Source organism: Nelumbo nucifera, chromosome 4 (genome assembly GCF_055504915.1).
Source record: "Nelumbo nucifera cultivar China Antique chromosome 4, China Antique-T2T, whole genome shotgun sequence".
Taxonomy (NCBI): domain Eukaryota; kingdom Viridiplantae; phylum Streptophyta; class Magnoliopsida; order Proteales; family Nelumbonaceae; genus Nelumbo; species Nelumbo nucifera.
The window spans coordinates 48,656,387-48,679,637 of NC_142652.1; the positions used below are offsets into that span (position 1 = coordinate 48,656,387).

At 39.7% G+C, this 23,251-nt stretch overlaps 1 protein-coding gene across 6 annotated transcripts; it reads left to right on the forward strand.

Annotated features, from left to right (window-relative positions):
• The first annotated feature begins 1,374 nt into the window (after positions 1-1,374).
• LOC104611782 (anamorsin homolog) lies at positions 1,375-22,988 on the forward strand. Of its 6 annotated transcripts, none has more exons than XM_088903145.1 (10): positions 1,375-1,563; positions 1,710-1,973; positions 2,562-2,639; positions 13,129-13,276; positions 20,321-20,481; positions 20,568-20,672; positions 21,261-21,420; positions 21,492-21,625; positions 22,411-22,485; positions 22,593-22,988. In XM_088903145.1, exons 3-10 carry the CDS (start codon positions 2,637-2,639, stop codon positions 22,629-22,631), a joined length of 825 nt encoding a protein of 274 aa, XP_088759271.1. In that variant the 5' UTR covers positions 1,375-1,563; positions 1,710-1,973; positions 2,562-2,636; the 3' UTR covers positions 22,632-22,988. The 6 variants fall into 6 exon arrangements, with proteins under 6 accessions (XP_088759271.1, XP_088759272.1, XP_010277288.1 ...); XM_088903146.1 differs by having other exon boundaries at positions 1,710-1,884; XM_010278986.2 differs by lacking the exon at positions 1,710-1,973 and having other exon boundaries at positions 2,514-2,639.
• Positions 22,989-23,251: the final 263 nt, after the last annotated feature.

Genomic DNA, 23,251 nt, shown 5'->3' on the forward strand with positions numbered 1-23,251 from the left:
CTTATGTGGCAATTTTATTAGAGATGCTCTGCCCCACACTTATGTTAGGGCAGTTTAGTCTTTGTAAACATTATTAGAACCTAATAAACATCAGTTTCGACTAAACCCTCTTGTTCTCTCTTTCTCTTTTCTTCTTCTTCTTCTTCTTCCTTCTCACCTGGTTCAGGTTACTGTAGCTGCATTCAAAACAAAAATTAATTATTGTTATTTTTGTATTGTAAAAAATTTATTAAAAGTAGTATATGAAATATAAATAATTATTAATTATTTAAAAAGTAAAAAATATAAAACAATTGTTTACTCTTACGTATTTATATTGTTTAGCTTTCGCTTAACAAATCCCGTGCATCACATGATTCCCTGCTAGTGAAGAATGAAAGAATAGTTTTTCATCTTCATCCCAACCAAGTATTAGTTTACGGACCAACTAATGGTGGCTCAGTTAGCAAGATCTCTAACTTGTTAATAGAGACATGGGATCAAGTCCTGTTTTGCCACTACGGTTAGGGGGCAATGTTTTAAAAAATGACATGGAACCAGAACCGTTCTAGCCACCAGTTTCCGGGTCGATAGTTTGATCGTCTAGTTTGAACAGACGATACATTTTGATAAAAAATAAAAATAAATAAAAAATGGCCAAAAACCGTTGAACGGGTTAAATGAGTTGATAGTTCAACCGGCTATGTCAAGGAGTTATTGACCAATTCAATGATTTTTGATCGGGGACCAAGTTTGGGGTAAAATGGAACTGGTAGCCTGAATAATTCTTGGGCCGAACGGTCCAACCATTTGAGTCAAGAAAACATTTTTATAATGTATTGAAAATTTAAAAATTAACAAGGCAAGAGACTTTTGACAATTCTATTAGACCTTTTTTTTTTGGTATTTTATTAGACATAAGAGGAGAGGCTTTAATCTTTTTTTTCGAAAAGAAAAAAAAGGAAAGGTTTTAACATTTATAAGGAATTTCAAGGGAGGCTAAATTTTACCCAAAACTCAAACAGATCCCAATCTCAATCAGAATCTAACTCTCAAATAGATTCATTGAATCATAATCTACCACATGATCCAATTGAAGTTGGTTTCAGGCTTTTAGCACTGTTCAATTCCACGTTGCAGAAAAAACAAGCACAACCTAATTTTCCACACACGTTTTGAGTAGTTTTCTATCACAATCACATTTTCCACGTGTCAAGTTTTTCTTCCCCCCACACGACCTGCCTTTTGCCGTCACGTTGGAACACAAGAAGATCACGAATTGCCACGTGTTTGCATGGTCTTTTTCAACCGTCCACGTCATCAAGGTTGTCACGCGTATGCCATAACCCTAAGTGGCCCCCACATTTCCCATTTGTAATTAAATACAGTTGTAGTTGGGTGAAACCTCGGTCGGCCTTCCTTCCTTTCCCTTCACAACTGGTAGACGAATAGACGATTGACGAGGAAGAGCTGCACAAGGCAAAAAAAAGCTGCTTTTGTTCCCTGAAAACTGCTTTGAATTCACAGTCCACACCGTCTCAAGGCTCATTTTACAGTTTATAGCCAACCGACTTTTGTTTTGAGGTAAGCGAGAACCAAATCATTTCTACTTTTTTTTTTTTCTTTTATTTGAGAAAAAATCAGTTCGAGCGAGATAGAGAATTAAAACCCTTTTCAAATTCAAACCCTTGCTCGCAATCCAAATGCTGGATCTTTGAACGGTGAAAAAGCAACAAACACCAAGCTCAGCCCTGTGATCAGCCAACGGCGAAAGAGGGTTTCAGTTTCAGCAACCCCACCATTATTCGACGACCTTGGTCCCCGTCGTGCTACTTGCCTCTTTTAACTGCGACAAAGGCAAAGTGGATTGAAACTCTCCAACCCCAATGGCGAATTGAGCACGGTGTATGGACCCTGACCAGCAACCCATACGCTAGATTTGGAATCCCAGCCTCAGAGTTTTTGCACAAAGATTTGATTTCATCACCGAAAGAGTGTGCATTTAGCTTCCAAGCTTCTTTGTTCTTCCTTTACCATGTAATTGCGATTGATCATATGTATATGCGAACTTGGAAGTCGGTCAACTTTAGTTGCCTAGGACCTACTGATCAGTCCAAACCCTGTTTTCTATGAAAATTGGAAGCTTTTTGTTGATTCAAGTCGATCGATGTTGGGCATCAAGAGTTTAGATATGCCTCCTTCTCTCAACAAAGCTTTCTTCATCTTTTACACCTTTCTTTAATATTTTCTAATTGGGGTTGTCGTCCAAAAGAAAAGATTTTCAAATTACTCGAGAAAACTAAAGTAGGAAGTTGAATGGGCAAAAAGGCATAAAATTAAAAAAATGGTCTGGAAGATTTCTTCTTGACAATCTGGGTTTGGCTTGCTTCATTTATTCTTTCTTTAAGTGTTTTTCTTTTTTCAAATCTTTTATCAAATTTGAAAAAGCTCAATTGTTTTGGGCCTCTTACCTCGACAATTATTTATTTATTATGATTATATTATTATAGTAAGTGTTTAATTGATTTGTACAGAACCAAAAATCTAGGGTTTGAGGAGTTCTGAGTTTTTTTGGTTTGAAGGTGGTGGTTTGCAGATCGCGTTGTTTCTTGTTACGTGAAGATCAAACCTTCGTGTTTATTACTAAGATTCACCAAATGGTGTGTGTCCTCTCTCTGTGTGTGTGTGTGTGTGTGGATGCTCTGATTTGTAGCTTAAAATTGTGACTGGAATTTTTTATCTGCAGTGCATTTCTTTATTGAAATCTGCTTTGTCTATTTGGCATTGTGTATAAATGTCTGAGTTCTCTTGGTCGAGTTGAGGATCTGCTTGAAGTCAGTTCATTCTTTGTAAATGTGATTGTTTCTAGGCTATTAAAATCTCCATTTAATCATCTTTTACATAGATTATATTTTTTCCTTTAGTTTTTATATTCTTTCTTTTGGGCTATGGTTTTGATGTAGATAGGGTAGGGATCCTACTAATTTAAGATCTGGTCTGGTGGTAGAGAAGCAAGTAGATAGCCTGCTGTCTACCAAAGAATGAACAAGAACTCAGAAAGAGAGGAGAACTCTTGCTATTATGGTAAACAGAAAGAGGTAGATCACTTATAAGAAGAAATAGGTGAAAGAGAGGAAGAAAAAGAGAAAAATTCCTGGCAACAACAAGAATTCACTAGACCGAACTATTTTTCTTTTTTCTTTTTTTTCAAGTAATCTTCTCTTAACTCTAATTACAATGACTCTATTTATAGGCTTAACTACAACTTATGAACTTGGGTGTCCCTTAACAGACTCCAATTTGGACTAAGGAGCTAACTGAAATCAACTTCTAATTGCTTGGGCAAAAGGCCTATGCGAAGTCCCTTGGATTTACAGGCATGCCTTTAGGGAGATAGATTGTCTATTAGGCTCAGTTTGGAAGGAGTGCAAATATAAATATGTACAGTGCAAAAACATATAAAACAATGCAAAATACAAGGCTTTTTACTTTACATATTTGTATTTGTACTCCTTTCAAACTGAGCCTTAGGAGATAAACACCTCCTACATATGGGGTAGAATAATTGCAAATGGAATGGCAGGTTCACTAGCAAAACAAGGGGATCTTGTCTCCTAATTGGTGCTAATATAAATCTTATGTATTTTGGGTGGTTGAATGGTGGATCTTGTCCCCTAATTGGTGTTCTTTATGTAAGTTAAATGGTGAGATTGCTTTTCATCTCTTAATCTCCTGTCCCTTTGTTTGTTGTACTTGGGAATGGTTCTTTTTCTCTCTTTTTAGTTGCAGGTGAAACCCCCTTGCCAGTTTAGAAAGGTTGTTTTGCCTGTCTATTTTGTCATTTTGAGGAGCACAAAAAGGAGGGGTCAAATTCTGTGGAAATGTACAAGGGCAGTGTTGCTTTAAACACTTTGGGAAGAAAGGAACCCAAGAATATTTGGGGAGAAGGAGAGGAGTTAGGAATAAGGGTGTCAATGGACTGGTTTTGGATTGGACCCCGTCTAGTCCAAAATCAATTTGGATGGATTGGACGGAAAAACAAGACATATTGGATTAGACCAATCCGGTCCAAAATATTTATTAGATTGGATTGGACCTGGTCTGTCCGTAAAAAAAATTATATTGGATTGAGTTGGATTAAGCCAATATCTGGTCCATTGATATAAGATAAGAATATATGTGCAAATGGACTGGGTTTGGGTTGAAACCGATCTAAATCAAAATGAATTTGAATAGATTGGATGGTCCAGACATTGAATTGGACTGGTCCAAATTGGTCCAAAACATTCATTGGATTGGATTGGACCTGGTCCATTTATAATGGACTTACATTGGACTGGATTGGATTGGACCAAATCCAGTCCAATTGACACCCCTAGTTAGGAAATAGTGATTGAGAATTTGAAATTTGAGATCATTACTCTAAGAATTGAACATTGGGTAAAGACTTTAAGGTGGAGGATTTCTTTAGGAATGGGGGGGGGCAATAGTTGGCTTTTCCTTGAGGAAACAAAAAGTCCTAGAGGTTTGGTCACCTAGTTGGGGGCTGGTTGAAATTGAACTTTGATGGCAATAGTGTTGGCAATTTGGGTCCCTTAGGAATTGTTGGGTGATAAGGGATGAGGGTGGCAATTTATATGCTTTGTTCTCCAGCCCAATTGAGCAGGGTGATTCAATAAGGGCAGAACCGTTAGCAGCAGTTTTTGGGGTACAGAAAGCTAAAGAAATGGGAATTGGTAGATTAATCATTGAAGGAGATTCGAAGATAGTAGTGGGGTGGTTGAAAAAAGGTGAGGGGGTGATTTGGCAACTCGTAGATGAGTTTAAGCTGTTCAAGTGGTTATCAAAAGACATAAACATTCAAACAAGATGGGTAAAGATCTGCTAATATCCATTTATCAAAAAAAAAAAAAAGATTTGCTAATAGCTTGGCAGATGGCTTAGCCAAGCAAGGGGTTCAAAGACAACAAATGTATTGGGCACAATTGCAATATAGTGTTGGGTGGGTTTGCTTTGTAAAGGGTATTTCAGATTCTCACAACTTGTTGTAATTCAAAGAATTTAATGAAAGAATGATTTTCTATGTAATAAAAAATTGTAAAATAATGGAACTGTTAAACATTATGAAAGTTCTGAATCTGGGATAAAAACCTTAGAAAATGGTGAAATGGATACCAACACATACTTAATTTCCATACATGATCTCCGTACCCAGCTTTAAAAATCAATGAATCACTCTTGAGGAAACTTGTTAAAATGAGCCTTTCTTGCATAGTTGTTAAGGCGACGCCTAGGCGGGTGCCTAGGCGACAAGGCACCCTTTGAGGATTGCCTCGCCCAATCGCCTAACAATTTTCTACTGCCTACTATAATACTTTTTTATTCATAATTTTTTGAGATTATAATTATAAAATAGACATTATTAAACTAAAATAAAACATTTTGTGTGGTATAACTCGAGTGTTCAGGATTTAGGAGTTCGCAGAAGCCTCTCGTTCAAGAAAGCAGTGACAACAGGGATCTGGCCAGAGTTCGGGGTTACGATTCAGAAAAGGGAGGGGAAAAGATGGTTCCTAGAAACAGAGGAAGAGGGAGTAAGGGAAAGAAGACATTTCTTACAGAAATGTCTTGTGGGATGCCTTGATAGGAAGTTGTCGGTAGAGGTGATGGAACATTGGGCTACTAAGCATTGGTCCGAGGCGGGTGGTGTGAGAGTCAAGTATCTTCCGGAAGAATTGTTGTTGTTCATATTCCCTTCGGAGGAAGAAGGCAAAATGGCCCGTGGTATGTTGGACAAAATAGATTGGCGCTTGATTGGTGGGAAACGACAGCAACAAACCAGATGTTAGAGAGAAGAGAGTCGATCACTAAGAAGGAGGAGTGGATTAAAGTTTTTGGGTTACCCTTAGTCCTTTGGTGCTCAAGTCTGATAAGAGGGATAGGGGACCTTTGTGGAGGTTTCCTGGGTACGGATGATTTGACGGTAGAACTTAAAACATGTGAATGGGTGACGATCAAAGTGAAAGCGGGAGCGGAAATCCCTAAGAAGGTAGAAATAATGACATGGAACTTATCCTGTTGGGCTTCGATCTGGAAGGAAATTAGGCCGAAGGTGAGTCAGAGGGGAGGGAGTGAGGAAACTAGTGTTGAGAGGGGAGGGGGAAGGAGGAAATGGAAAAAAGGGGTTTGGAGGTAAGTTTTACGGTGGTTTTGTTGACGGAAGAAGAAGGAAGCTCAAGTAGAGGAAGGTCGCTGGAGAAGAGGAAGATGGAGAAGTGGAGGTTGGGGGACGGACAACCCGTGTCGTGCACGGATGACGAAGTGATGCAAAACCCGTGGAAGGAGACGAAATGTTAACCCCACCTATGAATCATCAGATGTTAGACCAGCCTTGTGATGGTGCAAAAAAGGAGATTCAAATTTCAAATGTTGATAAAAAGTGAGAAGAGTGCTCGAAGAATCGGTTGAAAGAGATGCTTCTAGAATGTCTAGTGGAGTTAAATGTGGTGTCAGATAGAAGGATGCTTTATCCAAGAGGGAATCGATAAGGTGAGATGACAAGTGGCTCGTTGGGAAGGTTGGGAAGGGCAGTTTCAGAAGCTAGGGGCGGTCAGAGAGTCGAAGTAGACTATCTAAAGTTAGGCCAAGGTTGCGTGGGGTCAAGTGGGTCTCCTGTAAGGCTGAGCCTAGAGCAGTTTGCCCGGGGTGGGCTGGACCAAGACCTTCCACACTTAGCCGGCCCAAATTGGCTTTTAGCCCTGGCTCAGTCACCTATTTTGTAGGAGGAGTGTGGTGGGGCTCATCACCAAAATGAAGTCCGCAGACTCGACTCTGATAGCACAGACCAGGTGTTGCCCTCTAAGTTGCTCGTGGAGTTTCAGCCAGATTCCTTTCTAGCAACATCGGTAAGAACTCCTTTTGATTGTATTCCGAAGCAGGCTACCCAACCCAATCATTTGTTGGAGGTGGTGGAAATCACACTGTTGGCGGTGATTAGGGAGGAAGCAAGTGTTGCTCATAGAGAGTCCACCATTGTTGAAGGTAGTTTACAGGTCCATATCACAGGGGAGGAGAGGGAAGGAGGAGGAAGGGTGGGGGAGATGTCAAGGCAATCGAGGGATGGGGTAAAGAACAGGCAAAAAGGGGGAGTTAAAGGGAAGGGGGAGGAAGGTTTGTCAGCTTGGGTGAATTCGAAACTCCTGGGTCTGGGGAAATTTCTTGGGATTTCAATAGCAGACATGGAGGTGGAGACAATTACTTATTTGGAATCAGTTGAAAGGAGGTGGTGGGAGGAGAAACATAAAGTAAATGTGAAGAAAGGGGGTAATGGGTCGAAGTAGAACACAGAGATGTTGAGATTTGTGTGGGGGTTGAATGACACAGCAGGGAAGGGGGAGGGGCCATTGAGGGGAGAGGGGAAAGTAGTAGTGGAGGGGGTGTAGGGGGATAAGGTTATCTGATTTTAATGGATATGCCTATCTTATCGTGGAATGTTTGGGCTTGTGCTCTGGACGTAGGAGAATGGTGGTTTGTAACCTATTGAGTAAGTGGGAATCAGATGTAGTGTTCTTCCAAGAATCAAAGTTGGAAGCAATAGATGCAGATTTGGTAAGAAGTGTAGGGGGTCAAGGTCAGGTACAGTGGGTTAGTAAGCCAGCTAGGGGCAGTGCAGGAGGTTTGTTGACCTTGTGGGATAGGTCTAAATGTAAATTAATTTCTTCTCATGTGGGTGAATTTACAGTCTCAGTGGTTCTGGAAGTGGAGGGGGGGGGGGTTTCAAGGTGTTTTCACAGTGTATGGACCGACGGATAGTGGGGAGAGGGAGAGGTTGTGGGAGGATCTGTTAGTAGCCAGAGGTAACTCTAACCTGCCTTGGGTTGTTGGAGACTTCAATGTATTGAGATTTTTGGAGGAAAAAATAGTGGCAATGGGAGATCGAGGGATAGAAGAAGATTTGCTGATTTTGTAAATCATTCTGAACTTTTAGACCTGCCTCTTATGGGGGCTCAATACACCTGGAAAATAATCAAGAATCCCTGATTCTGGTAAAACTTGACAGATTTTTAGTTTTCTTGAGTTGGGAAGAGGCATTCCAGCAAATAAAACAAGTAGCTCTTCCTAGACCTATATCGGATCATTCTCCAATTCAGTTACTACGTGGGAGGTTGGAAAATCAGGTGAGAAGCAAACCCCCTTCAAGATGGAAAATGCTTGGTTTGAATAGAAAGAATTGGTTCCTCTGCTTATGTCAAAATGGGCAGATTTTCAAGTGGAGGGTACCAGCTCTTTCATCATGGCTAAAAAATCAAAGGAATCAAAGAGGTGCTGAAATCTTGGAAAGTGGACTGTCAAGGAAAAACTGAAGCGGAGAAGAGTAAGTGCCTAGAGGTAATAAAAGAGCTGGATTCGGCTGAAGAAGTGGGACCCCTTAGAGAGGAAGAGACTTTTGGCCAAAGTGACTTTGGATTCTATAGCATACAAGGAGGCGTTAAAGTGGCGGCAAAGAGCGTAGGTTAAGTGGCTTAAAGCGGGGGATAAGAACTCCAGTTTCTTTCACAAAATGGCCAAAGCAAGGAAAAGAGTAAATCAAATTGAGAAACTTGAATGGGGAGGGCAAGTGGGTGAAGAATGGACAGAAATGAAACACATTTCCACTAATTTTTTCTCGGAGTTGTTCAAAGAAAACTGGGTAAGGAGTTCTTTTCCAGAAGATCTTAATTTCAAAAGTCTTTCTGTGGATCAGCAAATGGAGTTAGAAGCTCCCTTCACAGAAAATGAAATATTGCAGGTAATTAAAAATTTGGGAACTAAGAAATCTCTGGGGCCAGATGGTTTAACTAACATCTTTTATAAACAGTGCTGGGAGGGGGTGAAAGGGGATCTGCTGAAGGTGTTCCATGACTTTCACCAAAATGGCTCATTGGTTAGAAGTCTGAACAGCAGCTTCATCTCTCTTATACCTAATGTGGAAGGTGCAACCAACATCAAAGATTTCAGACCAATTAGTTTGCTGAACAGTTTCTATAAAATTCTATCCAAAGTACTAGCAGAAAGAATGAAGAAGGTCTTCAGTGTGATCATTGAGAAGAATCAGCTTGCTTTTGTGCCGGGTAGACAAATGTTGGACAGTGTGCTGGTGGCAAATGAGCTGATTGACTCAAGAATAAGAGAAGGTAAACCAGGGCTGCTATGTAAGGTGGATTTGGAAAAGGCGTATCATGTATGATCATGTAAACTGGAAGTGTTTGGACTTGGTGCTAAAGAAAATGAACTTCGGGCAGAAATGGAGGAATTGGATTAAGGTATGTATTTCCTCTCCAAAGTTCTCAGTTTTGCTTAATGGGCAATCTACGGGCTTCTTCAAAAGTTCTAGAGGTTTGAGACAAGGGGATCCTCTCCCTGCTTCTGTTTATTTGCGCAATGGAAGTTCTAACTCTATTTGTGCAGAAAGTGGGGGATGAGGGTATATAGAATGGTTTTGATGTCTCTCCGGGTGGGGAAAGTGTTCAGATCCTTCAGTTTGCTGATGATACTCTGTGCTTCATTGATGCGGAAGTTGATCAACTAGAGATTCTCATAGAGGTGCTCAGTTGGTTTGAAGTGGTCTCGGGTTTGAGAGCCAATTGGACTAAGAGCAGACTGATTCTGGTGGGAAAAGTGGTGAATCTTGAAGAGCTCATAGAAGTTTTACCTGGTCAGATTGGATATTTGCCTATTTCCTATCTTGGCCTCCCTCTTGGAGCTAAATGTATCTCTGCGGTGGTGTGGGATCCGGTGGTAGGGAGAGTGGAGAGGTAGCTTACTTCTTGGAAATTCAAATATCTGTCACTGGGGGGCAGAATCACATTATTAAAAGGCTCTCTCTCTAATCTTCTTGCCTATTTTCTATCTTTATTTCCAATTCCAGTCAAAGTAGCCCAAAGAATTGAGAAAATCCAGAGAGACTACCTTTGGAGGGGTTGGGAGGAGGAAAAGAAATTATATCTGGGTAACTGGGATCAGGTATGTGGTCCTAAGGAGAAAAGGGGTTTGGGGATCAGGAAATTAAAGTTGTTTAATAAAGCTCTTTTGGGAAAATGGATTTGGAGATTTGAGAAAGAAGAAGACAGATGGTGGAGGAAATTAATTGCAGCAAAATATGATACTGACAGTGGGGACTGGTTAAACACTAATCAGTTCAACTCATTAGGTTGCTCCCTGTTGAAGAAAGTTATGGAAATTCTCCCTTGGATTAGCAGTGGATTGTCTCCAAAGGTGGGGAATGGGAATAGGCTGCAGTTCTAGAAGGATACTTGGTGTGATAGTAGACCTCTTTCTGAAGTTTTCCCTCAGCTGTTTCAGATTGCAGAAAATCAGAATGGTTCGGTGGCTAGTCAGTTTGAAGTGAGTGGGGGTACTATTACTTGGAGCCCTTCACTTAGAAGGTCACTTCAGGACTGGGAAATTGAGAAAGTTGCAGATCTCTTGGGGTTGCTGTACAGGCAGTCCATAGATTTGTCGTCTGAGGACTCTTGGACTTGGAAGTATAGTACGGGTGGTATTTTCTCTGTTAGTTCTTTTGCTGGGGTTCTGAATGGAGCAATTCAACCAAAACTTCCGGCTGAGAAAATTTGGAACCCTTCTGTGCCCTCAAAAGTGAATGCTTTGGTTTGGGCAGCGGTTCTGAATAGATGTCTTATGAAAGATTCCCTGGTTAGGAGGGGTGTGCAGATTCAGGACCTGCTGTTTGTTCTATGTGGTCAAGTGGCTGAGGATGGCAAGCATCTGTTCATTCACTGTTTTGTTACAGATGCAATCTGGAATCACTTTCTTTCGGGATTGGGGCTTCTATGGTGCATGCTATGTTCTGTTTTGGATATGCTATGGAATTGGAAGCTTAAGGGTGGTTCAAAGTTGGCGAGGTGAATTTGGAGTGTCCTGCATGCAGCCATTTTGTGCACAGTCTGGACTGAAAGAAACAGAAGAATCTTTCAAAATAAGGCTTCTAATATAGATTGCTTGATTGCCTTTTCTTTCGGCAAACTCATTTCCTGGGTGGCTGCGGCTAAGGGCCTTCAAGCTTCTGTCCTCTGTTCTCAGTTGAGATCCAGGGACTTCCTTGAGTTATGATGTATTGTAGGTGGTTTAGTGTGTTTGGCTCCTTGTCTTGGGGGCTTTGGTTGTAATCTGTCTTATCAGGTGCTCCATGAATAAAATTTTACCTTTTCTCAAAAAAGAAAGCCTATTTAGACTAAAAAGCACTCCCAAACGCGGCATTAGATGGCTGTCTCCAAGCAAGCTGGGTATTATGACCTAGTAAAAGGGCCAACCTCTTCTAGTTAAGGTTGCAACTTGGGCCAAGTTAGCCCGAATCCAACCTGATAAATTTGGGTTGGGTTGAATTTTGGGTTAGGGTAAGGGTTGAGGCATTGACCTATATCGGCCCAACCTAACTTAATATTTGTATGTAAAAATATTATATTAACATTTAAATATGCAAGTAGTTATGTATATATGTATCTATGCATGTGGCATGTATATATATGTGCAACTATACATCCATAAATGTATGATGTATTTTTGTATCTATCTATCTATCCATATGAATGTGTTCCTTAACTTTAAAGGAAATAATTCCAAACTGAATTAACCTCAGCCCTTGAGTCTAGGAAATAAGAACATTCAGCAAAAGAAAGTAGAAAAGTTGGGCCAACCTGAACCAAACCTGAAAGTTTAGGGTTGGGTTAGGGTTGAGGGTTCTACAGCTCGGGTTGGGTTTACAAACTTAACCCAGGCCAACTTGCATCCGTACTCCTAGTGTTTTGAAGCATGCATAAAAGAGGCCACCAATCATATGCTTGTGCCTCTTCCCACAAAAGCATAAAAGAGAGAAAGGGAAATTCTCTTAGAGTCAAACTTTTTGGTCTTGTGCAAGGCCATAAACTGATTTATTCTCTGGGATAAAGCAACCTGAAAATAGGTGGCTGTCAAGTGGTTGTAAGTTGGACGCCCATCCCTAAGGAAGACCCATGGTCTCTTACATTTTTGTTTGGGGAGCCAGACTGGTGGAGTCTTTAGCAGTCATATTGAATTGCTTATTTAGGTGGATTATACATTCAACAAATGGCTTAGTAGACTCCTCATGAAAGAGGGGTGGGGGGGTGGAAAGACATATTTTAGAATGGTGGGTTCCAGTCCCATGGATTCACCATCATGGCTAATATTTTTTCGGATGATTAATGAGGTGATTATGTTGTTTGGTACTGTTTTGTTGTTGTGCTTATTGATTGTATCTTAGACGAGGTTTAAAATGCCTGTCGGTGGAAACATCAGTTACCCAAATATAGGATACTTGTCAGAAATGTTGTAAATGTTGTATGGAAATATTCTAAAAATTATATACATGGGGAATTATGTAATGGTAAAAGATGCATGGTAGACCCTTTTAAATTATTATCTTGCTCCACATCATCAAAACTACATTATAGTGCAAGTTCAAGGAAAATTTAAATTTGTAGAAAGTGCAAATGATTCTAATAGATAAACCAAATAATTTATTATACATTAAAAACCAAGATTTGACTGCATGTTTAAAAAGAACTCTGAACCAACTTATGTATGCTCCACATTATCTAAAGTATTGCCACCAACTTATGTAGTTACATTATAATACTATCTCTTGTACCCACATAGCACCGGTAGCTTTCATTGGAGAATATGTCAATTCCAATAATACTTCATGTTGGCATCCATGGAACTCAAAATATGTTGTGGAAATATTAGGAAAATTTGGACATTTTTAACCATGATCTTAGACATGGTCCCTTGCTATTAAACTCCCTTAGTAGCAAGCTTGCCTCTCTTTATGCTACACATTGATGAAGCATCTGATCACTGTTATTGATAAGAAAATAAGAAAAAAAGGGCTAATGAACTATTGACATGATTAGTAATAATTATTATTGTTTTGATTATGAATATATTGAATGTTCTTTCTTAATGTATTGTTCTATTTCTAAATTTGGATGCAATTGTATAGAGACATCATGTGTTATCGTTTCCTGCTAAAATCCTAGTTGGAGTATATGCATGTTGCCTGATGATTAAAATCTACCTATCGGAATGTTGTATCTAAACAATATGAATTGATTTTTCTCTCTCTTTTGGTAGGATACTAATGCAATTAAGGGGAATACGCTGGCGCTTACAGATCATGTGATTGTTCCTGCCAGTGCAATTTCAGCAGCAATAAAAGAACTTAAGGGTGAAGAGATTGGACAAAATGACCCCCTAATCATCACTCAAGCTTCATCTTTAAGTAATCCTTCTTTACATCTTGACTAGTATTTCTTTTCATTTTCTTTCCTTCTTTGCAATTCATCACTTGAACATAGTTCCTACTTACTCTTTTTCTTGGAAGAATGCCAAATTGATCTTATTTTGGTCAAATCCCTATGTCTTGGTGGCGTACTGTCTATATAACTTTTTTTTTTAAACTGTAAGGTGAAGTATTTCATTAATATTCTTTAAAACCATACGACTATGCAGACCCCTGTACAAGGAGAATCTGTACAAGAGGAAATAAACCAGTATACCCAACAATCAGCCCCACCAAAATTATGAACTCCTAATAGAAAGGAAATCCTGATCAGAAAAGGAACATGTTTGTCTATTTTTGAATAACGGGTGGTTTTCCAGCCATGAATGTATCATTCCTGAAATCCTTTTAAACACCTCTTCTTTTGAACTTTGTCTGTCTTAAAAAATTCTGTTGTTTCTTTCACTCCACACTGCCCAAAAAACTGCTGAAGGGAGGATGTTCCAAGCTAATTTTCCAGCCCTGCTTAATCCATTTACATACCAAGCTCCAATGAATCCCTTCACATTAGCCGGGAAGCACATCTGAATCCCAAACAAACTCATCATTCTTGTCCAAATCTAGTAAGTGAATTCGCAATGAAATAACAAATGACTAGAAGATACTACACAACTGTTACAAAGAGTGCAAACCATATCTGTCACCTCCACACCTCTCCTAACTAAATTGTCCTTTGTTAGGATCTTATCCAGCACTGCAGACCAAACAAAAAAAGCCAGTTTGGAAGGAAAAGACCTTACCCAAATCCTGTTGCTTGGAAAGGATGAAGTGTCCTCCCCTAACAAGTTGTTGTAAAAAAGATTCTACAGAGATGTTCCTGATTTCTCAAATAACAATTTTCTTTTGTCTTCCCCTACTCCAGCTGTACTTGAGTCATAAAGAATCTGGAGCAGACTGACCAAGGAAGTCACCTCCCAATCATTTAGGTTCCACCTGAATTGGGGGTTCTAAATGCAAAGCCCATTTTGCCTCTAGGTAATCCGCCACTGGTGCATCTTTATTAGTCACAATCTCGAACAGGTCTGGGAATAGAACCCTTAGTGGACCATTCCCACACCAGTAACCCTTCCAAAAAGACACTCTCCCCATTTCCAACTTCATACTTTATTCCCTTCATAAATTGAGAATTGAGTCTCTGTATTGCCTTCCAAACTGAACACCCATACGCTGATTTTACTTCATCTGTTTCCCACTCCCTGCTGCTGGAGCCATACTTAGTTACGATTAATTTCCTCCATAGAGTGTCCGGTTGTTCATTGAATCTTCACAACCACTTCCCTAACAAAGCATTGTTGACCTGTTTTACTGATCTGATCCCCAAACCCCCATTTGGTCTGGAACAGCAAACTTTTTTCCTACTCACCAGATGGCATTTTGACTCCTTCCACCCCCTCCATAGAAAGTCTCTCATCTTTCTTTCAACACTGCAACCCTATTTGCCGAAATTGGGAATAAAGACAAGTAATAAACTGGAAGGGAGGATAATACACTTCTAATTAGTGTGACTTTACCCCCTTTTGATAAGTATTTGGTTTTCCAAGAGGTCAACTTTCTATCCACTTTTTCAATGACGAACTCCCAAATGGAGTTAAATTTGCAATTTTCACCCAGAGGCATACCCAAGTACTTTGTTGGAAGATTACCATCAATGCAGCCCCAACTAGCAGCCCATGCTTCCAAGTTTTCAACATTTCTGACTGCCATTATTTCACTCTTTTGGATGTTAATATGTAAACCTATGATCACCTCAAACCATCTTAATATTCCTAGTGGTAACTAGGAGCAAGAAGTTAGGGGGGCTTGGGATTGGGAATATTAGGAAAAGGAACATGGCATTGTTGGGGAAATGGTTGTGGAGGTTTCCATTGGAAAGGGACAAATTGTGGATGAAGATTATGGCTAACATACATGGGTTGGATGAGAACGACTGGGATCCAGGAATTTTGGCAAGGGCTACTGCTGTTTCCCTGTGGAAAGCCATTCATGATCTGCTTCCAATTTTCTCCCCTTGGATTAGGTATGATCGAATAAATTTTTGGGAGCAAATTTGGGTTGGGGACTTACCCCTGAGAGACCAATTTCCCTCTTTGTTTGCTTTGTTAGGTTTGAAAAATGAACCCATATCCTCTTTCTTAGTTCCTTTTGATTATTCTTCTGGGTTTGGGTGGAATCTGGGCCTGAGAAGGGCAATTAGGGATACAGATTTGGGTTGTATTTCATCTTTGCTAGCCATCCCTGAAAATGTTTTCTTGAACCCTAGTAAGGAAGACACCAGAGTCTGGACCCCTTCCTCCTCCGACTCCTTTTCTTGTGCTTCGTTTTTTGAGACCTTAGTTTAGCCTACTATTCCTCCTGAGTTGCCCTTCCCTATTAAATAGATTTGGAGTAAACCCATTCCTCCTCGGGTTTGTAGTTTTTGTTAGGAAATTTCCTTGGAAAGAATTAACACAAATGACTTGCTTCAAAGTAAGAGGCCCGATTGTTGTTTACTTCCCAATAGGTGTAATCTTTGCAAAGCTGATGGGGAAATGGGTTACCACATTATGGTTACTAAAACTGTTTGGGAGTGGGTGTTTTCCCTTTTTGGGTGTACTTGGAATCCCCCCGTGAATGTGCAATGCTTGTTCTCTCCCTCGTTCTTTAGATGGCCTAAGAAAAGGGGGAAGGTTATGTGGAGAGGCATTAGGGCTGCAGTGTGCTGGTCAATATGGGAAGAGGGAAACTCATGAATATTTTCAGACAAGGAAAGAACCATAAAAAACTTAATAGAGTTGATACACTTAAGGGTAGCTCACTGGCTGAATTCTATGGAGATATTCTTTGAATTTTCTGTGGCTGACTTATTGAGAAAGTGGAAAGAGGTAGCTACCTCTGCTCCTTGTAAGAGGACCTATAGACCCTCTTGGACCCCTGCTCCTGCTGGATTCATAAAACTGAATTTTGATGGAAGTAGCTTAAGGAATCCAGGGCCTTCTAGGATTGGGGGTGTGTTTAGGAATGAGGGGATTATTATTGCCATGTTCTCAGGACCAATTGAAGAGGGTAACTCTCTTAGGGCCGAGATTCTAGCACTTCTTGATGGAATCCACAAAGCAAGAGAATTAAGCATCAGATGCTTAGTTATTGAAAGGGACTCAGAGGTGGTGATTAGGTGGCTGAAAGGAGATAACAGTGGTTTGTGGTGCTACAGCAATGAAAAGAAAAAATTTAAATGGCTAAGGATATAGAGGTGAAGTACAGTTGGGTGAAGAGAAGTGCTAACTCAATGGCTGATTGGTTAGCTAAGCAAGGGGTGACTAAGGAATCTTTGTTTTGGGCTAATTTTTAGTTTGTTCTTTGTCCTTTTGTTTTTGGGCAGTTAAGATAGTTTACCTCCCCCTTTTCTGTAATTAAAGTTTCACAAATATTATTCATTAATAAAGTTCTGTTATTGATCAAAAAAAAATATTGCTTTTGCATTCCAGATTTGCTTCCAGGAAGCGGCACAGAAAAAAGAGTGTCGTCTGCAAATTGGAGCATAGCAATCTCCACTTCCCCATTCTCTACTTTGAAACCTTCCACTAGCCCTCCCAGTCTAGCCCTCTCTACAAGCCTAGAAAGGGCTTCTATCACACAAACAAACAAACAAACTTGCCTGTGGGCCGTGGTATCTGATGGGACATTGGCCTCCCTCCCGCTACAGCTCGCTGTACATTCCTTTAGCTATAGGCGTGTCCAATCTGAGTTTAGTCCATTCCACATAGTGCAAGGAAGCTCAGTGGGGTTTCATACGAGGGTCCTACGTACTGTGCCATCGCCCAACCAGTACAGTACGGCCATCTCTGCTATGGTCAACAAGCGATAAAAACAAGAAACGGATGAGCGTGTATAAAAAAAAAATATTGCTTTTGCATTCCAGAATTGCTCCCAGGAAGCGTTCACTGCAAAAAGAGTGTCGTCTGCAAATTGGAGCAGAGCAATCTCCACTTCCCCATTCTCTACTTTGAAACCTTCCACTAGCCCTCCCAGTCTAGCCCTCTCTACAAGCCTAGAAAGGGCTTCTATCACACAGATAAACAAGAGTGGGGAGAGGGGGACCCCTTGTCTTAGTCCCCTAGAACTCTGAAGCTGCCCAAAAGAACTCCCATTTACCAGCACTGAAAAAGATGAGGAAGAAAGGCACACTTTTGTCCAATTTCTCCATTTCTCGCTGAAGTTCATCATCTTTAACATGTATTCCAAGAATTTTCAATTCACATGGTCATAAGCTTTCTCCATATTTGCTTTACACAGCAGCCCCATAAGACCACTTTTTCTCCTTGAATCTATTATCTCCATGGTTTAAAGTATCGATACGATACACCCAATACGGGCGTATTGTATAGTATCTTTTGAAAACGATACGCTCCGAAATGCCTGTTTCCAGGTGTTTCGGAACCCCAACTTTTTTAATAAAAAGGCCTGTTTTTAGGTTTCCGAAAAACCAAAATTGAAAAAAAAAAACTAAAAATAAAGAGTTTCGGGCGTTTCTAAGTACCGATACGATACTGCCGATATGCGTATCGTATCGATACTTGGAACCTTGATTATCTCGTTTGCAATGAGCATCTGTCCACAATCAATCTACCTCCAATGAATGCACTTTGAGATTCAGCAATCAGGCTTGATACCACCTTTGCCATTCTATTTGCCAAAAGTTTTGCTAGTATCTTGTAGAAGCTACTCACTAGACTGATGGGTCTAAAGTCACTCAACTTCACTGCCCCTTCTTTTTGGGGATTAAAGTGATAAATGTGTGATTTAAGCTTCTTTCAAGAGCATCCTTTTCATGAAACCCCCTTAATGCGTTCATTACATCTTGTTTCACTATTCCCCAACATTTCTTATAGAATAGCAGTGTGAACCCATCAGGCCCCAGGGCCTTATCCCCCTCTCTAACTCTTATCACTTCCCAAACTTCTTCCTCAGAAAAAGGCTTCTCCATATCTCTAGCTTGTTCAGTTGACAGAGATTTGAATTGCAGGCCATCTAAAACAGGTCTAGTCCTCCAAACTTCAACTTCTTTATAAAGTTTCTCATAATACTCAGCAATGTTTCTTTTAATCTGTCCTTCCTCTATTTCAACCCCCTGAACCTCGATTTTTTTTAATGTATTTTCCCTTCTTCTAGCACTTGCCATTTTATGGAAAAATTTTGTGTTATTTTCTCCATCCTTTAGCCATAGACACCTTGATCTCTACCTCCTTTTGATCTCATCTTGATAGGCTAGTTTATCAAACTCCTTTTTTCCATGTCTCTTCTTTTTCTTTCTGCCCCACTTATGGTCCATTTGGTTGCCGAGAAATAATGGGATGAAAAGGGATGTGAAGAGAAAGGAATTTTTTTTTCTCATTTTTGGCACCCTGTGTTTGTTTGCTGAGAGCCATTATCCTATATAATATGCTTTCCAGTGTTTGGTTGATGAGAAAATTTTGCAGGATGCTTGGTTTCATTCCAATTTGATAAATCTATGCATCTCCAACTCCACAACACAACCCTTATTTATGGGGTGACATGGCATAGTAATAATTGAATTTTGCCACGTGACATGCTGACATGGTGATATTAAAAAATCATGAACATTGAAAATATTGAATTTTCCATGCTGCATCATCCACTAGTTCAAGTTGATGGGCATGGTATTTGTCTAAGTAAGATTTTAGAACTCTATTAAAGATGAATTTCTGTATTCTGAATCAAATATTTTAGCTTGGGGTTTCATTCATTAACATATATCATATCTACCAAACTTTTTTTGGGATTATTTCCTATCTATAAAACACTTGACTTATTTCAGTAGAAAGGGGGAAACTAACTTGTAAAGTGTTTCATGTATAGAGTGAAAGATGTTTCACAGAGACGTCTCTGTAATATATACGTTTAGTGATCAACGTTTTTCTATTAGTAAAAGAATCCCAAGAAAAAAATTAACAAATAATAATATATTCATAAATCAATACTTCAGCAAAAATCGAAAGGTAGGAGAATGTAGGAAGGGTTTGACACCTTCAAAGTTGCAGAGGATACAAGGGAGAAGCAAGATCTGGAGTTGTTCTCACTGCCTCCGATCTTCACCCCAACGAGAAAACATATAAAAATAAAAAAGTAAAAAGAATAATTGGGACCTGTTTTAACAGATCTGAGGGAAGAGAAACATATATCATGGGAAAAACAGATCTGAGGGAAGAAAACTCTTACCTTGACGTGTTTTAACGGGAAGGTTTGAACCCAGAAAAAAGGCACAAACACCTTGACACATTTTAACGGGAACGTCAATCTTCCTTCTCCCCTTTGGCCGGGATCACAGCTAATGGCTGCAACTCCTCTCCATTATTGGTTTTGTCAGTGGTCTCACTCAGAATGACCAGATCTCCTCGTCGATCTTCCTTCTTCCCACTATCGCCTGGCATTTCCCTATCTGCTTCCACCATTTTACCTCCTACCCCTGAGTCTTCCTTACTTTTTTGAGTCTCTGGTACACCCACCCCGATCTCTGCAGGTGAGTTAATAAGCTTTTTCTTGGTTCAAAGACCTGGCTGGGCTGCAGTCCACCCGACGACTCAGCCTGCCTGGGTTCAGAGTACATGTTACTTTTGGGGCCTCCTCGTTGTAGGCCTCCTGCATGTTTGGTAGTGGGCTTGACATTATCGGCCCACTAACCTCTTCTAGCCCACGTGGAGCCAGCTCCAAGCCCTCATTAGGCATGAGATCAGCCTCATGGGAGAGTCTCATGAAAGATCTGGAACGTCTTCTTCAATGTTGACATCTGGATCTACTTCTCCCTCTCCAACGGCTGAGATTGCTCCAACTCTCCTCTATCCTTCGGCGACACCTCTCAACAATTTTGTCACAAAGAGCTTCCCAATTTGAGTGGATTGGAAGATATTCTTGTTTTTTGTATCTTGATTCCATTAATCCTATTTTGTGGTAGTCCTTGATCTGAATCTGGTTTTGTTGGACTAACAGAAGAATTTCCAATTGAGCCCTTCTCTATGGATCTTGTTGTTTATATTTCAAGAACGCTTGAACCTGCTGATCAGTTGCTTGAGGAGATATTCAGAGTGTTGAAACCTGATGGAATGATTGTAGTTCAGATTTCTCAGCCTGCTGCAGAAAACAATGATAAGGTAAAAAAAATTTGTCAGTTCAACCTTGGTGGAAGATCAATTTTGGGGAGATCTCTTAAAGTAAACAAATTGACTTTTTCTTGCAGCCAAGCAGTACATTAGAACGCAAGTTACTGTTTTCTGGATTCCTGGAAGCACAAGTTGTTCAATTGAAACCATTCCTGCAGCAAGAAGATATTCAACCACTTACAGTTAGTTCTGTTTCTTACCTGCCTTTTTATCCATTTTTTTTATGTGCAAACACAGGTGAAATTAGACTTGTGCTTCCATCATATAGATGGAACTGATTCTCAATGGGACTCACCATTAACGGGTGACTATTAAAATGTCCCTGGTTTACTTGTGGCATTTTGTCTGAACATGCACAAGAATGTATTGAGAAGCATCCGGGTTGTGTTTGATTCCATTGCTGTTTCTACCTGAAATGATTTGAGTTGATCAATACAAATTCGTGAGGGATGTGACATGTTGTATGCCTCCTCCACACATGAACTTTTAAGGTCTGCCTGTTTCAACCATAAACTTCGTCAGAAACAGTTGTATGCCATTTATATTGATCAATCAAAAAGTTTTCAGGTAGAAACAGCAATAGTACCAGATACAACCTTGATCATCCCTGTTTTATCTTGTGCATGGTTCTCTAGGATGGGAACAATCAATCCATGGTTCCCGAATCACTGATCCAAGCGAACAGAGGCATTTTGTGATTTTTTTTTTCTCTTCTGAGGATTCTTAATCTCTGACAGGTTTCACTTTGATGTATTTCTAATGTTTAACAGATAAAGGCTAAGAAGCCTTCTTGGAAAATTGGTTCATCATTTTCGATCAAGAAAGTGACAAAAAGTTTGCCTAAAATCCAAATTGATGATGATTTAGATCTTATTGATGAAGATAGCCTTTTGACAGAAGATGACCTGAAGAAACCACAACTGCCACCTGGTAAGATAAATTAGACCAATGTATGGTCATTTAGAAGTTTAATTATGCTCAAATCAATTATTCATGTACAGTTGGCGACTGTGAAGTTGGAAGCACTAGGAAAGCTTGCAAAAATTGCACTTGTGGGCGGGCTGAGGCAGAGGAGAAGGTGCAGAAGTTGGGTTTGACTGCAGACCAGATTAACCCTCAATCTGCATGTGGCAATGTAAGTGTTAGAATTGTTTCTTGGAATTTTTGTCTTTATTTAATGGCAGTCTCCAAATCCTTGGTCTGGAGAGCTTTTCTAGTATTGGGTCTCATTTTGGCTATTCATGCAAGTCTATTATCCATGCTTTTATAAGGGGAACAACATTAGTACTGCAAATGGTGTCTGAATTTTAAATTGAATTTGATGCGGTTAAAGGGTTTTTTTTTGGTAATCTGATGTGGTTAAAGGGTGATATGAATTCTATCTGTTTATAATTGGATCTAATGTGGATCAATCTGTCTGTTTTGGTATATGTACTATATACACATAAAATTTATATACTCAGTAAAATTGGTTTGAATATTGTGTTTTACTACCCCCTTCACACATTTTCAATCTAAATTTACCTTCCACAAAACTGGATTATTTCTAATGAAATCCTACAGGAAACATTACCAAATGGTGCCTATCTTCATGCTTTCATCTACTATGAAGTGGTGTTGTACTTTATTTCGTTACTGCCACAGCTAATGTGATTAACCACGTGGCAATGATGATCTATGAATAGATTAATTTCTGGCTTCTAGATTCCAAGTTGGGTAGGATTTTGGCCTCGCAGTTGTCCTAGTGCTAGATAAAAATAATAAAATTTTCAGTCATCCTGCATTTTGTCTTGGAAGGTTACCTACCTGTACAAGTGTCATTTAGTTGGATATTCTTCATGGGTTAGTAGATGAAGAACCATTATTTTAATTGATTTGGGCTTTATTTCTTTCCTTTAATGGTTTTGTTATGTCCTGCAGTGCGGACTAGGTGATGCATTCCGGTGCAGTACATGCCCCTATAGGGGTCTCCCTCCATTCGAGTTGGGTGAGAAGGTACGAACTGCTAATAAACCTCCAAGTTTTGATTCCCTTGTATTGTGATAACAAACTTGTACATCTACCAAGTGAGATGCCAATTGAACCTACTGCTTCTGCTGCAGGTATCACTACCTGTGAATTTTCTGGATGCTGACATTTAAACGTTGAGGAACAAGTTATCGGCAGGATCATGTTGTTGAGATGGTTTCTGAGTGTGTACGTGGTGTCAGAATCGGTGTAGTGTCTGGTCTCAGTATATATGTAGTTCTGTCATCATTTGTCTCAAACTTGAAAGGATTCAGGATAATAACCAAGTTCAAGTACCCTGTGAAGATTCCTTGATGCTGTGATGAGCCACCGATATATTAGGAAGAAGAGAAACCAAAATTTTAACCGCAGTTTCTGCATTTTGTGTTGTTTTTTCTAGGCTAACTTCTCATTTTGTGTTTGCTTGTAATGGATTCTTCTTTTAGGGGGGATTAACTCTCTCTAACCAAAGTTTTTTTTAGTATGATCCACTAAGAGGTCACTGCTGGCATTTCATGATGTTTCTTGAATGTCAATTAAAAAAAACACTTGCAATTGTAGGGGGTGTTCAACATTTATATTTTCTCTTATAAAAACACAACAAATATACTTTCAGTTTCAGATATATGTATGCTTTCTTAAAACAAGTGAACCGTTTCATTCGATTGGAAAAATAGTCTGGTTTCTAAAACAGAAAAAAAAAAAGCTCTTAAAACCCAAGAAATGTTTGCACTTTAACACAACACAAGACTCT